The sequence below is a fragment of the Oppia nitens genome, unplaced genomic scaffold (assembly GCF_028296485.1).
Source record: "Oppia nitens isolate AA-2021 unplaced genomic scaffold, nextdenovo-longstitch-racon4-pilon3 scaffold6_pilon_pilon_pilon, whole genome shotgun sequence".
NCBI lineage: Eukaryota > Metazoa > Arthropoda > Arachnida > Sarcoptiformes > Oppiidae > Oppia > Oppia nitens.
This window is the reverse complement of record NW_026533250.1, coordinates 4,453,420-4,478,779: the sequence shown is the minus strand read 5'-3', so window position 1 is coordinate 4,478,779 and position 25,360 is coordinate 4,453,420. Positions and strand designations below refer to the sequence as shown.

Sequence of the window (25,360 nt, the reverse complement as noted above, 5' to 3'; positions counted from 1 at the left end):
TGCATAGAAAAGCAGATTTTTGTTTCGCTAACATAATAAACATAATGATAAAAAAATATTTACTATGAGATCAATGGTTTTTTTTTCATATATTCATATACTTTATATACAGTATATTTAGTTTATTATTCAACTATAAAAATGATTTGTTTTGACTCAATAGACAAAACACACATATAAATTGACACAAAACAACAAAAATGTATGAAAAATATTTTAAAAACATTTAATTTTGTTTTTCTTTACGGTATACTAACAATGTATATATAAATACTATACACTGACTGTACTCTATATACTGTATTTTCTGATGGGACTATATTTGAAGAGGACTTATGTATGTTTGGCACTCGACACAAAAAATTTTTTTGAAGGGTAGGGGGGATCACATTCATAGAGAGAGGGATACGCCACCACTCGATAGTCGCCATCTCCACCAGATTGTATGCCTCATTTGTAATACAATTTTGTCTGTATGTGTGTGTGTGTCGAGTAAAAGTAAATATATCATAAGTCTGAGAGAGAGAGAGAGAGAGAGAGAGAGCGTGTGCCCAGTCTTATGCCCTGTCAATTAGATCCCATTCCCCTAACACACACACACACACATGTATCCACATTTTACACACTCCAAAAGTCAGTGAATTAGCAATATTAGTGATGAAAAAAAGTCAGTACTTATTATTTTATACAATATATGAGCAAAATTATAGTTTGAATAGTAGAGGCAAAGAATTTTCAATTTTTATTATTAATATTTTTATTACTTAACTTTTTTTTAGCTAACTATAGATTAGATAGATGTTTGAATCATCTATTGATGATATGTAGTGAATTGGTATCCAATGTGAGGGTGATGTGAGACACACACATAGACCATAACCTCCTCTTATAATAAAATCCGTCATAAAAAGAGTCAACTCTATGGTATGGCATCAGTAAAAACATGCCATAAATTGTTTTTGGAGTCACAGAGAAAAATAAAAACGCTGATTCACACTTAATAATAATATATGACAATCACTATTAAGTATATGTATAGTATATATATATGAATGCAGATTGAATTAAATAATATGTTTATGTGTTTCTGTATATTTAGTGTATAAGCGGGCGAACCCTCTATTTTTTTTGTTAGCCGACAAACAGTTCATAAGATAGACAGGAAGCCATACTTTTAGATGAAATAAAATTATAAATATATATATATTATATATATGCATAACTTTGCTTTCTTTCTTTCTCTCACTCACTCACTCACTCACTCACTCACTCACTCACTTACTTATTCACTCACTCACTCACTCATACACACAGACACACACACACTCTCTCTCTCTCTCTCTCACTTAGCTCTCACTCACTCACATTCAACCCCTCAATAATATTATATAATTTATGATATATGAAAATATGATCCATAAGTATCATCAAATATTTATAAATTAAATATTAAATATATATCATATAACGTATATGAAGTACATATATATATACTAATATAAATTTTTTGCAAATACGTTCAATATTTTTTGGGTTTAACATGAAATTTGTAATTCATTAATTTTAAAGCATACTCAAAATGAAATAATAATAATAATAATAATTTATTATTTAACTTAACCTAAAAAGTGAATATTTTATTTTTAAATAATAAATATATAAATTTATGTTAAAACCAAAATTTAAATAATATTTAGGAATTATTATTTTATAATAAGTTGTTTAAAATAATAACCAATAATAATTAGTGTATTATTATTTTTTTTATTTTTTAAACTTTTAAACTTTCAATAATCCATTAATAACCATTAATTTTTTTTAAAAAAAACTTTATAATAGGATTAAAAAGTTAATTGAAAACTAATAATAGATTATTATTTATTATTATTTAATTTAACTATTATACAGTACTATATAAATAATAAATACTTTATATTACTTGTTGTCCACTATATCGTAGTATTTTATTAATACTACAAATGAGTATAAATTACTGTATATATATAAACTAATGAATTAACAATTTTATTAATTATTTTGTAATTAAATTTATTTTGGGTGATGTCACCTAACATACACACACACACACACACACACATACCCACACAACAAACCCTTAACAATTGTTATTATATACACTACCGATTCCCTATAGGTCAGCCTTTAATACCACTTTACAGATAATCAAAATTTATAACATTTGATGAAAAGTTTATTACAAACACAAAAAACCATAACATAAAAGTCTTAAACAACAAAAAAGCTTTATATATACAGTATATAAGTGTAAAAGTAAATTTGATTATTGAATCCCAACTGTCCATCCAAGCTGTATGACACCACCTCACGAGAGTCCACAGTACACACACACACACATCTTATAATATTATATCTTAACCCCCAGTGTTCCCGGTGCCACTCATCCCGGTGCTAATAATAATAATAATAATACACTGTATACATGCTTATACTATCAGTAAAAGTTATTGTTTCAATATCCATAAGCATTAAACTATCGTATAGTATGACATAATATAATACCACACTATTGACTCTCATCTATTAATTTATACGATATATAGGGTATAATGTTGTGTATATATATACCTAAAACATATGACTGTTTATAATATCACTGAATCAGAGTTTGATAACAAACTTTTTTTATATATATATTTGTTTTGTGAATTGATAACAGTTTTCTACTTTTTTCTCGTGGATTAACTAAACTCATGGCTTTTGTATAACACATATGTATGAACACTGATCTCTCTCTCTCTCTCTCTCTCTCTCTCTCTCTCTCTCTCTCACTGATGTATAACTGGTATTATATTGAAAATGAATATCCAGTTCATCTTTTAATGCCTATAGTCAAGTGTCTGTATTTTGGTTTATTCAAGGCTAGCAGTACTAACTGTGCCAATAGATTGAGTGGAAATGCATCGAAAATAGATACAAAAAAGATATTCACTATATATTGATGTACTTTATATAAAGGAAAACAGTTTTTTTAGTGGATTTTGTGATCAAATCAATTGGTTTAATAAGATATATACTGTATAGTTATATATACAGTATATATTTACACAGTATATACATTCTATTGAGATATAAATTTATATAAATATATTGCAAATGAATATTTGATGCAATTTTTATTTTTTAGTTTTTTATATCTGTTTTGGTTATATATATGATATTTATATATTTAAAATTATAATTTTTTGTATAACCAATTTCAGTTTTATTTATATTTATTTCTTTTCATACGAATCACTTAAAAATATTTTTTTTTCATTCACTTTTAAATTTGATTTTCTAGATATATGTGTTTATATAATTTATATGTTTGACACACAACTTATTTATATTGATATTAATCAATTCAAAATTTGGATTTATATATATATAACCATGTTATATAACTATGTTACAATATATAGAGTATATATATATATATATATATACTCTATATATTGTAACATAATATAATACTGTATATTTGACATTTATATGAGTTTTTATTTTAAAAAAATTTATTTGTGTTATATTTTTTAAAAATAATAAAACATTTATATCAATGATATTTTCCAAAAAATTTTATTTTGTAAGATTTTGAAATGAAAATTAGTATAATAATAATGATAATGATAATACTGGTACATGAAAAAGTTACTTTAGTTTTTTATTTTAAATTTCAATATAAAATTATATACTCATATACAGTACATGTATGTATTTTAGTATGAAATGAGAAAATGTCTAAAAAAATTGTATATAAAAATAATGATAAAACTATAAAATGATTTTTATATGATTGCATTTCACATATACATTACATGAATAACATATTTTTTATATACAGAATATATATATATATATATATATATATATAATACCCGATATTTTTCTAAACTTCTTCGACTTAAATAATAATATTATTATTATATTTTATACATTATGTATAGTATATATATTGATATAATATTGATATATTATGATTTATCAGACATATTTTATTTGATACTTATTTTTTGTTTGTTTGTTATTTATAGCTATTTATAAATATAGACATACATTTACCAAACATTAATATATATTTTTTGACAGAATATTCTTGACTACCATTATATATATATATACCTATATATATACAATATATTGATGTTATGTATATTTGCCTTTAAGCCATAGGTTTGGATAACAATTTTTTTCTGGCGATTTATATATATATAACTCAATGTAATATATTTAGTTTACACACTCACACAGACAATGACTTTTTTTTATCAAATATATACTTTTATTTTTTTGTGGGGGATTTTGAAAACAATTTTTTATAACCATTTTTTGTCATAAATTTTTCAAAGCATTGTATCGATATTATGTCTGTAGAGAAAAAAATGGTTAATTTGTTTATTTAAATTTATTATTATTATTTTTTCTTTATTATTTAATCATAATTTCAAGTTATCATAAATGTTTTCAGTTAAAATTATATTTTTTAAATTGTTATAAATTGGATTTTAGATTAAAATTTTTTTTAAATAAATTTATTACCTAAACTTTTTTAATATAACAAAATGCAAAATATTTATATATACTGATATTAATAATGTGTATATAAAATATATATATATATATATATATATAATATAAAAGCTATATTGTATAAAGTCTTCAGTATTTGTTTAATAAAAAATAATTTTCCTTTTGAAACACTACTTATCCAAAAAAATATTTATAATAATAATAATAAACAGCAATATTATAGCTTAAAGTAAATTTTTTTTATAGTATTAATATATATATATATATCTCAGGAAGTGATGCCAAGTTTAGGTCACAAAAAATCTACAATATTTGTTGTTTGATTTGAATAAATAAATTTTATTTATGAAAACAAAAATATCATTATATTTTTTTGCACTAATAATAATATAACTTGGTAATTTTGTACACGTTTGGTAGCAAACAAACAAAAATAATAGTATTATAAATTCAATACATATTTTATTTTAATATTTAATATTTATATTAATTTTTATCATTAATAATATTTTTTGTCGTTATTTTTGTCACAAGAAAACATCAATTTATTCATTAGTTTTTTTTCAGTGTATATCAAATGAGATAAACCTTGGCTATGGATTTTGTTAACCTTTAGTATATATATATATATATATATATATATATATATATATATAGCTTATAAGTTATAACTTCAAACACTTATAGATTGTAAGATCCGAAATATATTTATACATAAGTTATATACATATACTATATATATATAAAAAAAAACTTCTTTTGCATAGAGTTTTTGTAATAAAATTTAATGCTTTTGAGAATTGGCTGAACACACGAATATTAGATGAGTTTTGCCATATAAATGGTATTACTCTATACTCTATACCCATAACTGTACGGATATTTCGTGCTTTAAGCACAAGTAGTTACCAGTAAACAACCAACCGGTACCTCATTTACTCCGATCCTATTTTCTACATATACTCACGGGATTCATGATCTCTCTCTCTCTCTCTCTCTCTCTCTCTCTCTCTCTCTCTCTCATAGGTTTGACTTTACATTAAATAATGATCTAAACTTCTATTCAATCATAATATATATATCATATACAGTATACCCACACAAAAAACACATGATTACTATATATGTTTTTTAACAAAAAATATTTTTTATTTTTTATATACATTTATATTATTATTATTATTATTATATAAAATGTAGTACTTAATGCATATGCATTATAAAATTTTGTTTTTAAAAAGCATTTTTCTATAATAATTTTAACAATAATAAAATATAGTATAATATTTGTATATCAATATACTGTATATATATATACAGTATATTATTATTGAATGACATTATTTTTGCTTTTGTATACAAGTATTAGCTAATAATAATAATATATAAAAACTACTAATCGTTCAATCATTTGATCTGTTATATCGTTTTTATTGATGTCATATTTAGCATCACAACCACCACCACCCGGGTTATCGACACAGTTAACTAATATATTAATAATATTTAATAAATATCATATTTTTACTACCGTATACACAACAAAAAAATCAAAAATTATCAAAATATTTTGTTTTGGATTAAATATTTTAGCGCATATTAAATATAAATAAAAAATGATAATTCAAAAAATGAGTTTTTTTCTAATATATATATATATATTTGATATGAATTTATAATTTATTTTATGTATGCATTTATCATATTGAAAAAAATATAAACTATATATAATATAAAGTTTCAATCAAATGATGTATTGATTTAGTATTTATTTTATTTTTTTGGTGATTAAAAATGCAATCAATATCTACTACTATTACCATTACTACTACTATTGGTATTAATAATACAGTCAATGCACTATAAACTTACTCATCCATATGTAATTTGCTAGTTGATTAATTGGTTTTAATTATAAAAATTTTATAATTAAAATTACATTAAACTTTTTTTTTGTTATTTGTTAACTAATCTAAATTCATTAAGCATTCACATTATGCATTATCTCTTGTTTTAATCAATAATTTATATATAGATAGAAATTTTTTAGATCTCAAATTTCTAATAATAAAATACAATCAAAAAAAAATAATTTATTAATATTCTGTATACATATTATAAATACACATTTTATACATTTATAAATTTTCTATCTATTAATCAAATAATATTTTTTTGTATAACTTTTATCCCTAAAATACGTGATGACCGACGACCACAAACACACACACAAACAGATATCCCGAAAGATCCCAATCCGATCATAATTGGCAAGAAGTCTCACTATACGGTCAACGATTTGGTTAACCTGACGTGCACTTCGCCGCTGTCCTTACCGGCCGCACAGTTGACGGCCACCATAAACGGCACTTCGGTGGTCGACTCAAACGATGCCCGATTTCAGCACCGGGTCTACTATCAGCACTACGAAAACAATCTGAGCGCCGCCTCAATCAATATTCAGTTCAGTAGCCGATTGTTGACCACAAGAGTGCCCTTTGAGTGTCACTCGGCTATCAGTCACCGACACAGCCGAGTGGCCGAAGTGGCGCTTTGGACAACCTATAAGAGCCCACAACAGCTCAGCGATGAAACTACTTTCTATAGCGAAGGTATGTCTCATTGAAATTATATATTTATTTTATTTTTTGTTACTTAGAAAAAATCAGATTATTTTTTTAGTATTCACACACAAAACTAAAAAACTCATAAATTTTATTTTAATAATTATTTAAATGTTTGAAACTTTTTCACTGTTTTTTTCTTTTTTTACATTTTTATGCATTTATAATATTTATTTATTTACATATTTAATAGTTTTTATTATTATTATTTAATAGTAATAAAAGGAGCACTACTTTTCCCGTTTATTTTATCATATTTTTATTTGATAAAAACCTATTCATTTAGTTTTCATAAATTTTTTTATTGCTCTCTCTCTCTCTCTCTCTCTCTCTCTCTCTCTCTCTCTCTCTCTTTCTATTATAATTGAGACATCAAATTTACATTTAGATTACTTTTGATATTAACAATATATATGCATATAATATATAAAGTGTAAATATATAAAGCATTTATTTATTTAACATTTTTGACTTTTATTTTTCTATTTGATTTGATGCTTGAAATTTTTGTTATTATCATTATTATTATTATTGCTGTTATTTTTTTTGCTACCATTTAATATATTATTATTTTGTTTAAATATATTTATTTAAAATGCATGAAAATTTTGTCATTTATGCCAAAAATTTTTATCATCATTATGGCATATTTTTTGCTATTTATGCATATTTTAGTAGTTTTTAAATATTTTATATTATATATAAAGTAATACTATTTTATGTATTAATTTATCATAGATTTACCTATACTTCAAATATAATAGTATAATCTACAGTCTATTTATTTTTTAATACTAATTAATATACTGTATATATTATAATAATTTATTTAGTATAAAATAATACTATTGGTATAAAAAAATTAACATGTATTTAATTATTAGTAATATTATTACATTACCAAAATTTAATTAATATAATTTAATGAATAAATAAATATACAGTTAATATCTAAATAAGTTATAGTGAAAGTTTATATTTTGTCAAAAAACAACAAAAAACTTATATATATATTGTGTGTAGTAGTAGTAGTAGTAGTAGTAGTAATAGTAGTAATAGTAATAAATTTGAATTAAGTTTGTCTATAATTATTATAAGAAATGTTGTTAATTAAGTTTAACATTTAAACAGTTTATTAAAAATTTATTTTGTTTTTAGTATTAGTATCATATTAAAAAAAGTAAAATAAATTATATTATAATTATATGTATATACAGTATAAGCTGTTGATCATGGGTTGATGTATCACTTAAAGGTGCCGGCAATAGTCCACTAGTTTTTATTATAATTACAATATTTTTTCTCAATTATTACTCTTATCTATCGTTTATATGTGTGAATATTGAAATATTATAAGTTTTTTTATGAATTACAATATATTGTGTATAATTTATTTACCAAACCTTACAATAATTGGGAAATACATGACTCTCTCTCTCTCTCTCTTTCTCTCTCTCTCTTTCTCTCTCTCTCTTCTCTCTCTCTCTCTCTCTCTCTCTCTCTCTCTCTCTCTCTCTCTCTCTCTCTCTCTCTCTCTCTCTCTTAAAACAATCCCTGAAATTCATGGTTTTAGGGCCAGTGATGAGGTACCAGATTTGCATAACATAAGTGTTAGTGAATAAATAGTATATAATTTTTTTTTAATATTTATAATAATAAGTGAAATAATCATATATTAAATGGAAAAAAATAAAAATAATTAATACATACCCTTTACTAATACAAGCATTTATAGATACAATAATAATATACAATTGTTGATAATGTTAAATGCATTTTATTTATTATTAAATCTTTTACAGTAAAAAATAAAACTACAATTTATATAATTATTCAAATTTTTCCGATGATATTAATTGATGCATATGCTATGTGATAAAACTACAATAAAACCTATTCTACACTACACTATACTATACTATAATTTATACAGTATTGTAAATAAGTTGTCTCCTTTAAAATAATTTGCAGTAATCATTAGATAAATGATATATCAATTTATTTGTGTGAATAAATGATAGTATTATTTGAGTTATATATTCAATAAACTGTATATAATAATACATACAAACCATAGGTAAAGTGCATTATATGATGATTTCAAATGAATGGTTAACTCGACTGGAAGTTCACTAATATATATATAAAGTTTATATATATATATACAGTATATCACTGAGAAATACTGTTAAGAGTATCCAAAATAACCAAATGATAAAAACTCATTAAGTTTTGTCAAAATGAATTAAAGGGAGTAGTCATCCAAATACAGTAGTCATACAATACAATAGCCAAACAACTACTTACTTAACACTAACAATATAACACACACACAGACAAACATTTTAGTTGGCTTTTAAGTTGACCCTAAAATACTTGTACATCTATTTTGTATCAAAAATAATGGCGCAAATAGTGTCTGTTTATATTAAGTTTACTATTATTTTTATTATAGTACCTAAAAGTGTTATCAATAACTTTATACAACAGATATATATATATATATATTGAGAGAGAGAGAGAGAGAGCTCATCTCTAATATCCAGTCTAGTGATATACCAGTAATCTCTCTCTCTCTCTCTCTCTCTCTCTCTCTCTCTCTCTCTCTCTCTCTCTCTCTCTCTCTCTCTCTCTCTCTGAGTTTAACTCTATTATAGATCTCGAAGTGTGAAATAGTTTTTAACAGGAATTTCAAACATTTAATGCCCTTTAGGAGCAAATTATACGATAAATATCTGTACATTGCATGCAAATGTTTAAATATATATATATAATATATAAATTATATACTATATACCATAATATCTAATGTTTGGTAATATACTCAGCAATTTTATAAAATTGTATATATTTTTTGTTAATTTTGAATATATATATAAACATAGTTTAGTGAAAGAGATTACTCCTTAAATTATAATACATTATTGTATACTACTTTATGATATATTAATTTAATTTTAAGGCTCTGTATAGTTTTGAGTCTATAATTGAATTTTTACGTCCAGTACTATCTCTATATTAGTAATATATGTATAATATGATACTGTATTATGATTTTATGATATAATAATAAGAGGCTCTCATTTTGCTAATGGATTAGTTATTATTGTCTGAAACTTTTGCTTAAAAAGATAATGAATTTGTGAATACATTTTTTAATATTATTATTAAACAGGAAAAATAGTCTTTAGATTTAATATTAAGATTAGTAATAAAAAAGAAATTCAAAAAAAATTATTAGTAATTTAATAATGACTACACTGTTGTTATAATTAATATTTTAACTGTATATTAGATAATAGATTTTTTTGTTGTAGATATATACTAACTAAATTAGTATATATATAATATAGCATAAAAAATGTAAATAATAAATATTATATATATATTTGTTATAATTAGGCATTGCATAAATATTTTTTGTTAAAATAAAAGTTCATTTAATATCTAAATATTTAAATTATTTATGTTTTTAACTTTTTTTATATTCATTATTTGTATTGCATTGTAGTTAGAGATCAAAAGAGAAATTAATACCTATTTTTGTGTTTTTGAGTTTATATAAGAATAATAATAATATTTAGGCATTTAAGACAACTATTATTATTATCTGTAAAAAAGAAAAGTTGTTACCAACAAAAAAAAATAATAAAATAAAAAAAGTTATTCAATTAAATGAGTGTGAAAAATAAATCAATTAAATGATGATAACTATTGTGTATTAATAATCAAAATTAATATCATTTTTCTTTTGATGATGATATTTTACTTAATTTTTTTTGTTACTTAAAATTTATATATACAGCTATTATTAGCTTTTATTTAACCGCAAACTCATAAATTGATTTTTCTATTCATTATATTATTCCGTAATATTATTATTATTATTATTAAAATATATTGTATAACATCTCAATTAAAATGATATATAGTTTTGCCTTAAGTTTTAGTTTGTTATTTCACTGCTTATAACTGGAATATATATGATATAAATAATCTTTTTTTCTTTTTTTATGTGTCCATAATGTATGAAAATATAGTAAATTTTTTTTGTTAGGAAATATTATTCTTATGGCTACATATCCGGCTTAAGTGAATAATAATAAATTTTATGAGATATAATAATAATAACAAAACTTTTATTTTATTTTTTTTATTTTTATTTTATATTATTGGTATTTATTATTATTTATTATATTGTTTTCTAGGAATTTGCTTCAAACAAAAAAAACAAAATAACAACATTATGTTATGTATAAATAACTACTATATATATATATATATATATATATATGTTTAAAAAGTATATCAATATATTATACAATATCTATTAATAGATTTTTTATGTGAAATTTCCGCACATTTTTTGCACCCTCTATATACAGTATATATCTTTACAAATATACTAATCTAATTTCATATGTATTACACACACACACACACACACACACACACATACACACACAATATATGGTAATAATGATTACCACAAAACTATAATAATAATAGTGATAGTTATAATAGGAGTGCTTTGATAATATATACAATAATATTCTGTATATATATATATATACTAATAATATTATATTATATAATACTATAAACAGATTCCCCGGTTATGCTATCATCACATTGTATACCAAAAAAACATAATAATGTAAAAACAGATTTATAATTGGCATAAACTATTCACAGAAAACTTTTTTATTATTATTATTTTTATATTATTGTAATTCAAGTACAGAATATTCTCTACTATTATATATTTTCGGTGTCTCTCTTTTTTTTGCACAAAAAGCAATAATTGCTTATTTTTATGTGTGAAACATTAAGTTATTAGTGATTAAAATACTACTACTATTACTACTACTATTGTAGAGTAGTAGTAATCAATGTAATGTTTTTCTATTATGACATCTATCCATTAAAATCATTTATTATTTCAAAATTAATTTTAGATAATTATTATATTTTTGGTTTATTATTAAGAAAAAAATCTATGTATATATTAGTTATATTTGTTTTGTGTCTAATTATTTATTAATGATATGAAAGTTAATTTTTGTTAAATTATTAATTATTTAATTAAGTAATGTTTTTGTTGTTGATTTAATAAGTTGTTTAATAATCTAATAATAATAATTACTATTATTTTAAATACATTGTCAGACAAACCCATCTATTATGACAATCAAGAGTCAGCTCCTGAGGATCAGTCGGAGCCCACTATCACAGGTCTGAGGCAGACCTATCAGATGTCAGACCTACTGAATCTGACGTGTGTCTCATCCCGACACAGTCCAGTGCCAGAGCTCAGATGGTTCATCAATAAGCACGAAGTTGATCGACAATATCTGGTCCACGAAAGGCCCACCCATTATACTGAAGGACAGACAGTTGTTTCAGTGAGACTACAATATAGTTTGCGTTCAGTTAAACCGTTTAAGACATTCAAAACCAATCGGTTTGCGGTCAGTGTTAAGTGTGTAGAAAGTCTAACCCAAGTGCTCACTACTGGCAAAGAGACGCTAATCATTGCCAGTGCTGTCGAACCCATCACTGATAATAGTTTCGGTGCCGGTATGTTGACATTTAACCTATATTTTTTTGATAATATTTATAAATATTTAATAATTATTATTAATTTTTATTTTTCAAATATAATTTGACATTTATTTATTATCACATTTTTGATATATATATATAAATAAATATTACGTGAATTAAATTTATATTTTAGGGTATAATCCAATTTTCGATTATTGATATATAAGTTTAATGAATTGATAGCTTATTTTCTTTCAAGGAAATAAATTTAGATTTTTTGATTATTTTATTTATTATTTATAAAAATTTGTCTGTAAGAAAATAAAAAATATTTGATTGATATATATATTGAAAATTTTTGATATCTTAATAACTTGAAAATTTTAAACTATCTATTAATATATTTATTTATGAAAAAAACTAAATATATATATATATATTATTTGATTAATTATTTATAATTATTTATTTTTTATTTATTTATCTATAGTTAAAAGCTATATGGAAAACAATGGACATACTATTCAAACAAATTTTATTGATTTAATAAAATTATTAACAATCAGTGCATTCCTCATGTTTTTTGTATTTAATAAACTTTTAATTGTCGACTAAAATACAAACAAAATAAATTAATAATTATATTAAAAAATATATTATATAAAATATATAATTAAATTCATCAATTCATCACAGTGATTTTTTCTAATTGAGATAAAATAATTAAATTAAATAATATATTGTAAGTATTTTTTAAAATGTATATTGTTAAATTATTGTAAATAATTTTTTTATTTTATTATATTTTAGATGACAATTGTTTGTTAATTTTCCGGATTATATTATAAATTTAAAAAATCGATTTTGAAAATGAAATCAAAATTATAATAATTGTTTAGAAGTGCAAAATTTGTAAATTATTTGATAATAATAATTAAAATATGATATTAATTAATATATCGTTTTGTTTATAAATATAATAAATTTTTATAAATCTATATAAATATAAATATATATTTAAATTATTTGTGAAAACACCTACTTTTGCTATAATTATTTAATATAAATATACAGTATTAAAATATTATACATATATAAATAAAAAACAAATATATATATATAATACATAATTATGTTTTAGTATATTATAAAAATAGACATTCATTAACAATCAACTCTTTGAAAAAAAACACAAAATTATCACATTTTAACTTTTTTTAATTATTAGTTGTTTCTTGTATTTGAGTCATTAAAAATCATAAAAATACTATATAAATGTATAATTCAAATAAAATATTGTAAAATTGTAACTATTATTTTTAAAAAAGCAAAACAATTAATTAACAAATTCGTATTTATTAATAATTAGCGATTGGAAAAAAATTATTATACTAATTACAATTTAAGTTGATAAAAAAACATTTTTTTATAATTGTAAAGCAAATTATTGATTATATAATATATATAAAAAATGATATAAAAACATCTAACATCTACTATATCTGTGTTTTAATTTATAGTGAAACGAAACAAAACAAAATTTTTTATATGAAAAACAAATGTAAATAACTGTTTTTATGTTAATTTTTTTTTTTGATTGAATAAATAAATAATTTTACTTTGATCAATAAATTTTAATTTTTTTTATATATGTATATTGATATCATATGTCATTTATATCTAAAAAAATTATTTTTCTTCTATAAATTAATTTTTTAAGTTTAAGGGCTATCAAAGTTCAATAACTTTTTTTGTGTGTATAGATTGTATCTATAGATATACGGTATATAGATATGTATAGATATATGACTTTTTTTACATTACAAAAGACCAGTAATTGTTTAATTGACAATTTTACTAAAGTATATGCACTTTCATACACTATTGACTTATTAATACTGGACTATTCAAACTATAGTGTATTTAAGACAAAATTGTTAATTACTTCAAATCAATTAGAAAGTGTACAAGGTACTAAATAATTTTATCTAACTAATCATATCGCAGGGAGATTTATTGTCTAAAATAATATTCAATATAACTTAAAATATAATACATTATTATCCCAACTTTAATAATTTTATTGTCAAAAAAATGACATTTGTTTTATTGTCAGTAAATATATATGAAATTAACAATATTGTAATTATAATTTTATTTAAGTATCAACAACACAATTATAATAATAAATAGTGATAATAATAAATAATAATAATAATAATAACTTAAGTAATGAACAATTATATAACACTATGTATAACAAGTAGCTAATAATTTATATTACGATATTGTAATATACATAATATAGTGACTATAAGATTAAGTATTAATTAATAAAACAGTTGCTAAAATCGATGTAAAATGTTTTTTTTTTAAGTATAGTTAAAATGTTTCGTTAATTAATAATAAATAAATTAATATTTCATTTTTTCGGGCCAATACTGTATGTGATAGCGCTGTGTGGAACCCTCGAACAGCCGATCCAACCAATTGGACAGACCATCTAATAGGTGTTCCTCGAAAACAATTTCGTCATCCATATCACCCGTTTGTCGATCAATTAGTTTAGTATCGCCGGCTTCGACATCGGTGTCCGTACCACTCGAATCATCACTGAATCCAATAAAAGCGCCAGAAGTTGACTCGTGTGGCTTTCGTCTCTACAAAAAATAAAATAAATAAATAAAATTTAAGACAAAAGTAAATTAATGGGAGTATTAGAGAGTAGGCGCCAAAATAAAAAACAAACCTCCGGGTGTTTTGCATGATAGACGCAAAAGTATTTTCTAAAACCATTTATTGATACAATAGTTCCGATACAGTTTTTAGGATTGATTTGTAGGGCCCGATGTTTGCCCAGTGCCTGCATTAGCAGATTGGCGTACCAATCACGGTTTTTGTCAACCATTAAAAAGGCAAACATCAATGTCTTGTTTCTAAGTAGTGATAAATATATAAATATCAATAATAAAAAACAATTGTTTTTTATTTTCATTCAAATTATATATATATATATTAAAAATCGCAGTTTACTTTCTGTAAGGATAGACTGCTTTCTTGAATTGGGCCAACAGTTTTGGTTTCGATGTTTCGTCCACTAGTAGGACAAGTGTCCGACAGCCGGGCTTTAATAGTCTAATCAATCCGTTATATGTTTCGCCGCGTAACTCATGAATCAATAGTTTACAATCATTTCTGTAAAATTAAAATAATAAATAAAATAAATTACATATTTATTAATTATACATAAATATATTGATAATCAAATAATTATCACTGACTTTGGTTGCGATACTCCAGGCATTGGTTTTCCCAGTCGTTTATACTTTTCTTTGATGGTCTCTTCTTCAATACGACTGTCAAAAAATAAAATTATAAATATTTTTTTATAAAAATTATAAACAAATTATCCCTAATAAGTAATACATACACTAAATAAGCCATAATATAGCCGATAAATACTATGAAACAAACGGATAATACGATAGAGATGGCGGGCAATACTTCACGACGGGTAATGTTATCACTGATATTATCGGTGATAATCAATATCTTTTTGACAATTCGGCCGAAGAGTCCGCGCGCCGACTCATCGATTAGTGCCATAACTTTGGCGTTATTTGTGAAGTCTTCGGTATTTTTAGTCAATTTATTTAATAAATTATTTAATCGCACTTTTGTCTCGTTTTCGTTCCGCTCGTCACTGAAATCCCAGCCGTTCGGAAGCCATTCAAAGAAAACGTGATCCATCTGTCGGCGCCAAAGAACCACTACTTGAAGTGATGTAATTTGCGGTGTATTTGATCCGATGGTCAGTGCCTTAACAAATTCGGGCTGTTTTTCTTCAAACAGATACATGAATCGAAACCGTTCTTTCGGGTAATTATTTTCGCGCATAAATTGTCGCATAGCTTCACGTTTAGCCTCGTGTTCGGGCATATTGTTAGTGACCAATACTATACATAATCGACGTCTAGAGCGGACACTTTCGGCGGGACATAACTGATCGAACATTGACTTTTAAAAAATATATAAAACAAAAACAACAATTATTTCAATTACCGGTAAAATTTAGTTTCATTGAACATACCTGTGATGCCAATCGCGGTAATAGTAAAAACTTATTTGACTCGAGAACATCGCGCATGAGTTGCGGCTTCAGTTCGGACAGCGACAGTGTGGCCGTTGTACGGGTAATGTCCTCATTGAATATGAGCATTGAATTCATTTTGTGATCGACCCGATAGCGGGTCAATATCTGCATTGACTGCTGGCCGGACGTCACGTGAGCAAAAGCAATACGATCTCTGAACTCGAAGGCTACCAATTGGTACCGCAGTTTAATATTTGACTCTTCAGTAATAAACAGCGTTCGCACTCTGTTATCGTGCCATCCGTTCAGAAATTTCAGATAATTATTGTCATCGACTTCTTCGACTAGTTGTTGAGGTAGCGAATTGCGAATAAATTCGACAATCTTAGCCAAACTGATCTCCGACTCTCTGTAAACACGTTTCTCTCCCTCGACCACCGATATGATGTACGGCAATGTCTCGACGCCCAACTTTCGGGCCAATTTGCTTTCGTGTTGCGAATGAATGGTAGCAAAGCCGACGCCCAACGGTTCCAAATCGGTGACCATTTTTTGCCACAAGTGCTCCATTTTGAGACAAGCAAAACATAGGTCACCGTAAAAGAGTATAAGAAAGGGTCGGCTGTGACTAGACATCAGTATGTTGTTCTCGTAGGCTCTGAACAGATAAACAAATAAACAAACAATAAGACAAATTGGACACAAAATTCTTGTATAAAAAATTTTCAATCAATGAAATCAAATACCTGGTGGTAATCGTCATCTTACGGAAGACATTGGCGCCGTTAAAGTTGAAGTGATACTGACCCGAACTGGTCGTAAATGTGAACGTATCAAACGGATCAAAATCAAACCGTTTGAATCCGCTGTAATCGGGTTCGTGACGAAAGTTGGGTGCGTCCTCTGTAGCACCTGTCCGGTCAAATTGGCGACGGCGCTCGGGATCCATGAGTAACTGTTCCCATAATAGTTAAACAATACAATTAAATTATGAGTTAATTGTCTGCCATTAATACTACTACTACTACTACTATACTTCGTAAGCTTTGTTGAGTTCAATAAACTTGGTCTCGGCGTCGGCGTCCGTGCTTTTGTCCGGATGTCTGTCAAAAAAAAACAATCACACAATTGGTTAGTCGCTACCGAAATAACTGAGTGACCAATCGATTTGATATTATTGTTTGGTCACATCCGTCAATCAAAACATATATATCATATAATACATACAGCACTCTGACCAACGACTTATACGACCGTTTGATCTCCGACACCGATGCCGACCGTTTGACGCCCAACACGTCGTACGGATCGTAGGCATCGACGACCGCCGCCGCCACCAAACAGCCGATCAATACGGCAGTCAATGGTAGCCATAAACCCGTTAAATGCATTGTTGTTTTTGGCCACTGGATATTGTTTTCCCGACAACGATGACGACGATCTCAGTCTCTCTACCCGTAAATGACTATTGATTTTATAGTGACTTATAATTGTTAACACAATTTAAGACACATTTTGTTGTTTGTATTGATTTGAATCAATCAATCAATGAGTTGTCATTTAAAATAAAAAAAAACATAATTTAAATGCAAATTAAAAAAATATTTGCATTGATTTTTGGCATAACTTTATTAATATAAATGACTTAACAATTATTATTATTATTAATAAAAATATTGATAACTAAATAATAATAACTCAATAAATGAGACAACAATTTAAATGTTTTATTTATGTTTACATTGATTACTATATACAATAAAATTTCATTTTCACTCAATGTTTATGTTTTTGTATTATTTTTTCTTTAAAAAAAACATAAAAATCAATAACACATTAATATAAAACATTGCGCGCGATATTCAACACAATTATTACAGCTATTTATAACAGTATGTGATAACAAAAAAATCAGTATAAAAAACAGTGATTTATTTGTTTATTGTATTTAAGTTTATAAAAATTTATTTATTTATTTTAGATTTACAATTTATTACAGTAAAAAATAGAGAGGAAAAAATATTTTATTATAAGTTATATATTAATATTATATTATATTTTAAAATTTTATATACACTGTATATTATACAGTACCTATCAGTATGTCTAACCCCCTCCCCCTAAGTGGACACTAAATAATTAATAATAATTATTGTTAAAATTAATGGTTAAATAATATGCAACATTATTTAATTTATTTAGTTTAAGTTATTGAAAAATATGTAAATTTATATATATATATTAAAAATTAATACATTTATATGCTAAAAAATATTTTTGAATACATTATTATGCTAATAACAAACAATAGTAAAAACATATTAAAACAATTATTTGTAAATTTTGTCAAACATCTATGCAATTATAGATCATATTCTCTAAACAATTGTTTATTAATTATAATAATAAGTATCATATATTTGTATTAATAATAAAATATAAAATAATTTTTTCACAGTAATTGTATATACAGACAAAAAGTTTGTATATAAATATTGTCATAATATTTGTGTAAATTATTGGATTTCAATCTTTTTTTTTGCACGAAATGGTTAATAAATTAAAAATTATGTCAAAAATATTTTTTTGTAGTTTAAGTAATGAGAGAAATGAATCATAATTTTTAATTATAAATAAAAATTGGTTAAAAAAATCATTTGGTATCATATATTAGAGATTTATAATAATGAATAAATAATAATAATAATAATCGATATGATATTTATATTTTAATTATATCAAATTAAATAATATCATACAATATCATTTCATATCAGAAAGTGTTATAATTACTAAATTTTTTGATATTAATATTTTAGATTAATTTTATATTTTTAATTAAACGATTTTAGTTTTAATATATTATTTATATTATTTTTTAATCATATCATACAGTATTGAAAATTAATGATTAGAGCAGAGAAAGACTACGAACCGTATGATGTGGTTATTGAATGCCAACCATTTGTTCACCAAATTTACGACCGATTCAAAGGACAGATATGTAACCACTGTTTGACCAAAAGTGATGATCTGAAGAAATGTATGGCTTGTGAACACATGTATTATTGCGACCGAAACTGTCAGCGCAATGACTGGCGGGCTGGACATCGGTATGAATGTCAGATATTTAAGTGTCACTATCGTAAGCTTCTGGAGGAACAACAATTGGCTATACCATTGTTACGTCTGTATTTGATTATCAAAGCTGATCCAGAAATTGTTCACAAAATGTATGACAGTGTTGGCGGACAGCAGAGATGTTATACCAATTTGATGTCACATCGCGAAGACATAGTGCGAGATAGACTCAAAGTTGGTGTTATCCAAGACATCCACAAAAGGTTCAGTTCCTGTGGTGTGGATCTACCTGTCGATGATTTAGTTGATTTGTTCGGCAAATTTACCATCAATTCATTTGAAATGGTCTATAAGGATGTCAATCAATTGTCTTATACATGTGGTAGCGGTTTATTCATTGGTGCGTCCGTTTTGGACCACTCGTGTGCGCCCAATGTCTACGTCCAATCTGTGGGCAATAGACTGCGTGTAATCGCCGATAAATATATTATTGCCGGCGACGAGTTGACCACTTATTATGTTAATATATCGCTACCAACTGTTACCAGAAAAATGCTATTAAAAAAGGGATATTATTTTGATTGTCAGTGTAGTCGATGTGATGACATTGATGTCGGTAATGATGGTATTGATAATTTGCTAACCTATATGATAATGAGACAACTGTTAATGTAAATTAAAATAAGATTATAATTTATTAATTGTTTTATTATTAAAAAAATAATTAATGTAATTTATATGTTATCAAAAAAAATTTTAAAAATTATTTTTGTATTTAATTATTACAGATATTTACAATAGTATTTAAAAAGTATAGATTTTCATAATATGCATTTATAGTCAATGTTTGAAATATATATAAATTACTTAATTATATATAAGATTACATGTATGACAACATGTATATATATATATATATTTATTTATTTTTGTTTATTGAAAAATAAAATATTATTAATACATTTATAAATGCATTTTAAATGCATTAATTAAATCCAAACAATAGTATAATTTTTCACAAAAATTGAATGAATTAATAATTTATTAATAATAAATTAAAAGATCTTAATAAAATATTTTAGCAAATTGTTGATATGTTTACAATATTACAATGTTATATAATATTGTAAATAATTTTAGTCATTAGGAGTTATGAATCATAAGTTATGATTATACTTGAGATTGTATACAAAAATTGTTTGTTAATTTCATCAATAGATGACTAAATAATGTTTAAATTGTTGTAATATAATACTAATTGAAATGCGATATAGTTTTATATATATACTGTATAACAGACGCCAATATAGTTTTTATATTATTTAATTTTAATTAATAATATTAGATATTTTAGATTTCAATAAATTTTGAGTGCAATTAACGATATACAAGATATAATAAAGAATTTAATACTATTTTAATTGTATTTTATACTTAAATTACTAAATATATTATATAATATATGCTTAATATATTTTACTGTATTAATAACATATACAGGTATATAATATTAATATATGTAAAAATATATACTATTTATTTAATAATTATTTTTCATATCTTAAAAGCATTGAAAATATGATTAAAGCAGAAAAAGAGTATAAAACGGGAGATTTGGTTATTCAATGTAAACCATTTGTGCACAATATTTACAACCGATATAAAGGACAGGTATGTGACCACTGTTTGACCAAAAGTGATGATTTGAAAAGATGTTCGGTCTGTAAACACATGTATTATTGCGACCGAAACTGTCAGCGCAAGGATTGGAGAGCTGGACATCGGTATGAGTGCCAGATATTCAAGAATCACTACCAGAAACTGCAAAAAACAAATGATTTTGCTATAGTATTGCTCCGATTGTATCTGATTATCAAAGCTGATCCACAAATTGTTTACAAAAAGCATGACTCAGTTGGCGGACAGCAGAGATGTTTTGGCGATTTGATGTCACATCGCGAAGAGATATCACACGATTGGTTTAAAGTTAGTCTTATACAAGATATACACAAAAAGATCAGTTCCTGTGGTGTGGAACTACCTGTCGATGATTTGGTTGAATTGTTTGGTAAGATTAGAATCAATTCATTTGAGATGATGTCATCCATAAACTTTGAGACTGTACTCCAATCGCGCCCTACATTTGGTACCATTAAGGATGTCCATCGATCGCGTCTGACCTGTGGTCAGGGATTATTTATCGGTGCATCTGTTTTGGACCACTCGTGTGCCTACAATGTCTTTGCCAACAATGTTGGCAACAGATTACAGATAATAGCCAGACATCCCATCGCCGCCGGCGACGAGTTGACCATTTTTTATGTAAATCCTTCGCTTTCAAAATTTACCAGAAGATTGCTATTGATAAGTGGATATTATTTTTATTGTCATTGTTGTAGATGTGATGATGACATGGATAACAATGATTTCGACATGAAGTTTGAATTAAATTTTTTGGCAGAAAAATTAAGTAATTTAGATAATAATGTTTGAATAAATTAAATTTATATGTTATAAAAGTTAAATTTATATAATATTAATACAGTATTAAATTTTAAAATTTGAATGTTTTATAAAAATTTTATGTTTAATATTTTTTTTATTAATATGTATTATTTTAGTAATTATTGATTAAGTTAATAATTCAATTGTGTTAAAAGTAAAATTTTTTAACTTTAAATGTTTTCTGACTAAATAAATACTTTTATAGCCTATTTATTATACATAATAATTACATATACATATCAATATAATCATCTAATTATTATTCACAAAATACAGACAATTTACTATTAAAATAATTTTATTTTTAATGGATTTTTATTTTGATTGATCTGCCGATTCAAACCTCTAGTTGTTAGACAAACATCCTGTTTATAGACTATATATATTGAGACTGTCATATAAATAGTACAATCAGTGGTTAATTGGTTATTAAACTGTTTTTTTTTGTTTAAACTTTTCAAATATAAAAACTTCGATAAAGTTTGACAGTAATTATTAATTTTTTTTGTAATTGTCATCAAATTTATTTAAATTATATAAAATTATAATATTACTGTATAAATATTAAAGTATTTATTCAAAAATTTTATTTTTATAATTTACAGAAATAAAAATATGATTATTAAAGCAGAGAAAGATTATGAAGAGGAAGATGTGGTGTTGGAATGCAAACCATTTGTTCATAACATTTACAACCAAAGCAAAGGACAGGTATGTGACCACTGTTTGGCTAAAAGTGATGGATTGAGGAAATGCGTGGACTGTAGACACATGTATTATTGCGACCGAAACTGTCAGCGCAAAGATTGGAGGTCAGGACATCGGTATGAGTGCCAGATATTCAAGAATCACTACAAGAAACTGATTGATGAACACAATATCTCAAAACTATTGCTCCGATTGTATCTGATTATCAAAGCTGATCCACAAATTGCTAACAAAAAGTACGACACTGTTGGCGGACAACAGCGATGTTTCAACGATTTGATGTCACATCAAGAAGAGATATCACGAGACATCTTTAAAGCTAGTCTTCTATAAGACATTCATAAAAGGATCAGTTCGTGTGGTGTGGAAATACCTTTCAATAATTTGGTCAATTTGTTTGGTAAATATACCATCAATTCATTTGAAATGGTCTATAAGGATGTCAACCTAACCCGCCATACCTGTGGCGCCGGTTTATTCATCGGTGCGTCTGTTTTGAACCATTCGTGTGATTTCAATGTTTACGTCAACTCTGTTGGCAACCGATTACAGGTAAAAGTTGGCAAAAAAATTACCGCCGGCGACGAGTTGACCACTTATTATATAAATCCATTGCTACCGATTGGTCTTAAAAGATTACTATTGAATAGTGTATACTATTTTGATTGTCACTGTTGTCGATGTGAAACTATTAGTGATGAATACAGTGATAATGATAATGATTTGATAAGATTTATTCATAAATATCGATATAATAATCTATGATATATTAAATTAAATTAATTGGTTTTAACAAAATAAATAATCATTTTTATTATTCTTATACTATGGTAGTCAAAAAAAATTAAATTTCAATAATTTGTAATAAATATTGGATTTAAGCTATAATTACTATTATTTTAAAATTATTTCATTTGCTTTATACTATTTTTAAAAAAAAATAATTAATAAAAATGTTTTTCTTAAATATACAATAATAATCATTTAATTATTATTACAGTATTAATATTAATACAATTTTGGTTATAAATACTGAAAATCCATATTGGATTTAATTTGTATTGATTAATAAATTTTTCATATAATTATTAAACAAACTTTTTAAAAATATTATACTTTAATTATTTGCTTTAATTATTAATATATTATTAGAAAAAACTATTAATAAATAATTATTGAAAATTATTGTTAGAAAATTTTACTATTTATTAATGTTTTGTAAATTTTAATAAATTAATTGAAATGCAAACAAAATTATAAAAATTTAAACTACTATTTGTTTAACCAATAAATTACTAATTAGTCAAAAATTAAATTGAAAATTTATATATGTATTTTACATCAACAAATAATATAAGAAAAAGTTTTTAATACAAAACAATATTTGTTACAGTCTCATAGCATTCATTTCGACGAGTGAGTCAATAATATCGACGAACGAGTGAATGAATTCGACGGTGAGATAAACAATTCGATGAATGCATTATTGAAATCGACGTATATATCGAATGTCACAAACTGTACACAAAAAATCTTATTGTTTTCATTTTAAACTCAAATGTTTTTGTATTTTTTTTCTAAAAATACATTATCTGTTTATTTTTCATGTCTTAATAAAAAAAATATTTCTAATTAATTTAACTACTATTTGTATATTATTGTAAGACATTTCTACTAAATACTTGTTTAAAATATACGTCGATTTCAATAATGCATTCATCGAATTGTTTATCTCACCGTCGAATTCATTCACTCGTTCGTCGATAATATTGAATCACTCGTCGAAATGAATGCTATGAGACTGTATTAACATTATTTAGTGCTAATAAACTAATAATATTAATATAATATTAATAATAATAATAGTAATTAAGTGTACAGTTATTTCAGCGCCAAAATAGTTTACAATTTTAACAAATTGTTATCTATATATCTATTGATTACTAATTAGTCATATTTTAAGTCAATAGTTTATAATCTAAATTTTATATTAGATTTTACCAAAAATTTTGCACAAAAAAATATAATAATTTTTTTTGTAAACCTTTTGTGTGTTTTGCCGATTGATTGATTGATACGTCTATTTCAACCACAATTGCTAATTGATTTTAAATATCCATTTCGTCATCAGTCCTAACAATAGTACATACAATCATTGATTAATAATTAATTGGTTATTAAATTTATACAGTATTTTACTGTTTAATATTTTCAATTTTTTTTGTCATATATTTTACAGCAATGAATAATA

The 25,360-nt window shown here is 24.5% G+C and overlaps 3 protein-coding genes across 3 annotated transcripts in view; 2 read left to right on the top strand and 1 right to left on the bottom strand.

Annotated features, from left to right (window-relative positions):
- Positions 1–13,975, top strand: part of LOC128962735 (uncharacterized) — a 54,339-nt gene extending 40,364 nt beyond the window's left edge. Inside the window, exons 4-7 of the mRNA XM_054309136.1 lie at positions 6,789–7,163; positions 12,345–12,755; positions 13,213–13,330; positions 13,951–13,975. Coding sequence (XP_054165111.1) covers positions 6,789–7,163; positions 12,345–12,755; positions 13,213–13,330; positions 13,951–13,975 — 929 coding nt within the window. The remainder of the gene's footprint in view (positions 1–6,788; positions 7,164–12,344; positions 12,756–13,212; positions 13,331–13,950) is intronic.
- Positions 13,976–15,039: 1,064 nt separating this feature from the next.
- LOC128962607 (dnaJ homolog subfamily C member 16-like) lies at positions 15,040–18,462 on the bottom strand. The gene is made up of 9 exons (XM_054308988.1): positions 18,043–18,462; positions 17,852–17,918; positions 17,562–17,770; positions 16,813–17,473; positions 16,153–16,739; positions 16,004–16,078; positions 15,756–15,917; positions 15,472–15,658; positions 15,040–15,382 (listed from the first exon to the last, which is right to left on the bottom strand). The coding sequence occupies exons 1-9, from the start codon at positions 18,204–18,206 to the stop codon at positions 15,137–15,139; spliced, it is 2,358 nt and encodes a 785-aa protein (XP_054164963.1). The 5' UTR covers positions 18,207–18,462; the 3' UTR covers positions 15,040–15,136.
- Positions 18,463–19,722: 1,260 nt separating this feature from the next.
- LOC128962734 (N-lysine methyltransferase SMYD2-B-like) lies at positions 19,723–20,571 on the top strand. The gene has a single exon (XM_054309135.1). The coding sequence runs from the start codon at positions 19,723–19,725 to the stop codon at positions 20,569–20,571; it is 849 nt and encodes a 282-aa protein (XP_054165110.1).
- Positions 20,572–25,360: the final 4,789 nt, after the last annotated feature.

Bases quoted from the DNA above. Each gene is read 5' to 3' on its own strand.
- LOC128962607 (XM_054308988.1), bottom strand. From the start codon at position 18,206: ATGCATTTAACGGGTTTATGGCTACCATTGACTGCCGTATTGATCGGC. The intron at 17,919-18,042 runs GTATGTATTATA...TTTTTTTGACAG, and splicing joins AAGTCGTTGGTCAGAGTGCT to ACATCCGGACAAAAGCACGG. The intron at 17,771-17,851 runs GTATAGTAGTAG...TTATGGGAACAG, and splicing joins AACTCAACAAAGCTTACGAA to TTACTCATGGATCCCGAGCG.
- LOC128962734 (XM_054309135.1), top strand. From the start codon at position 19,723: ATGATTAGAGCAGAGAAAGACTACGAACCGTATGATGTGGTTATTGAA.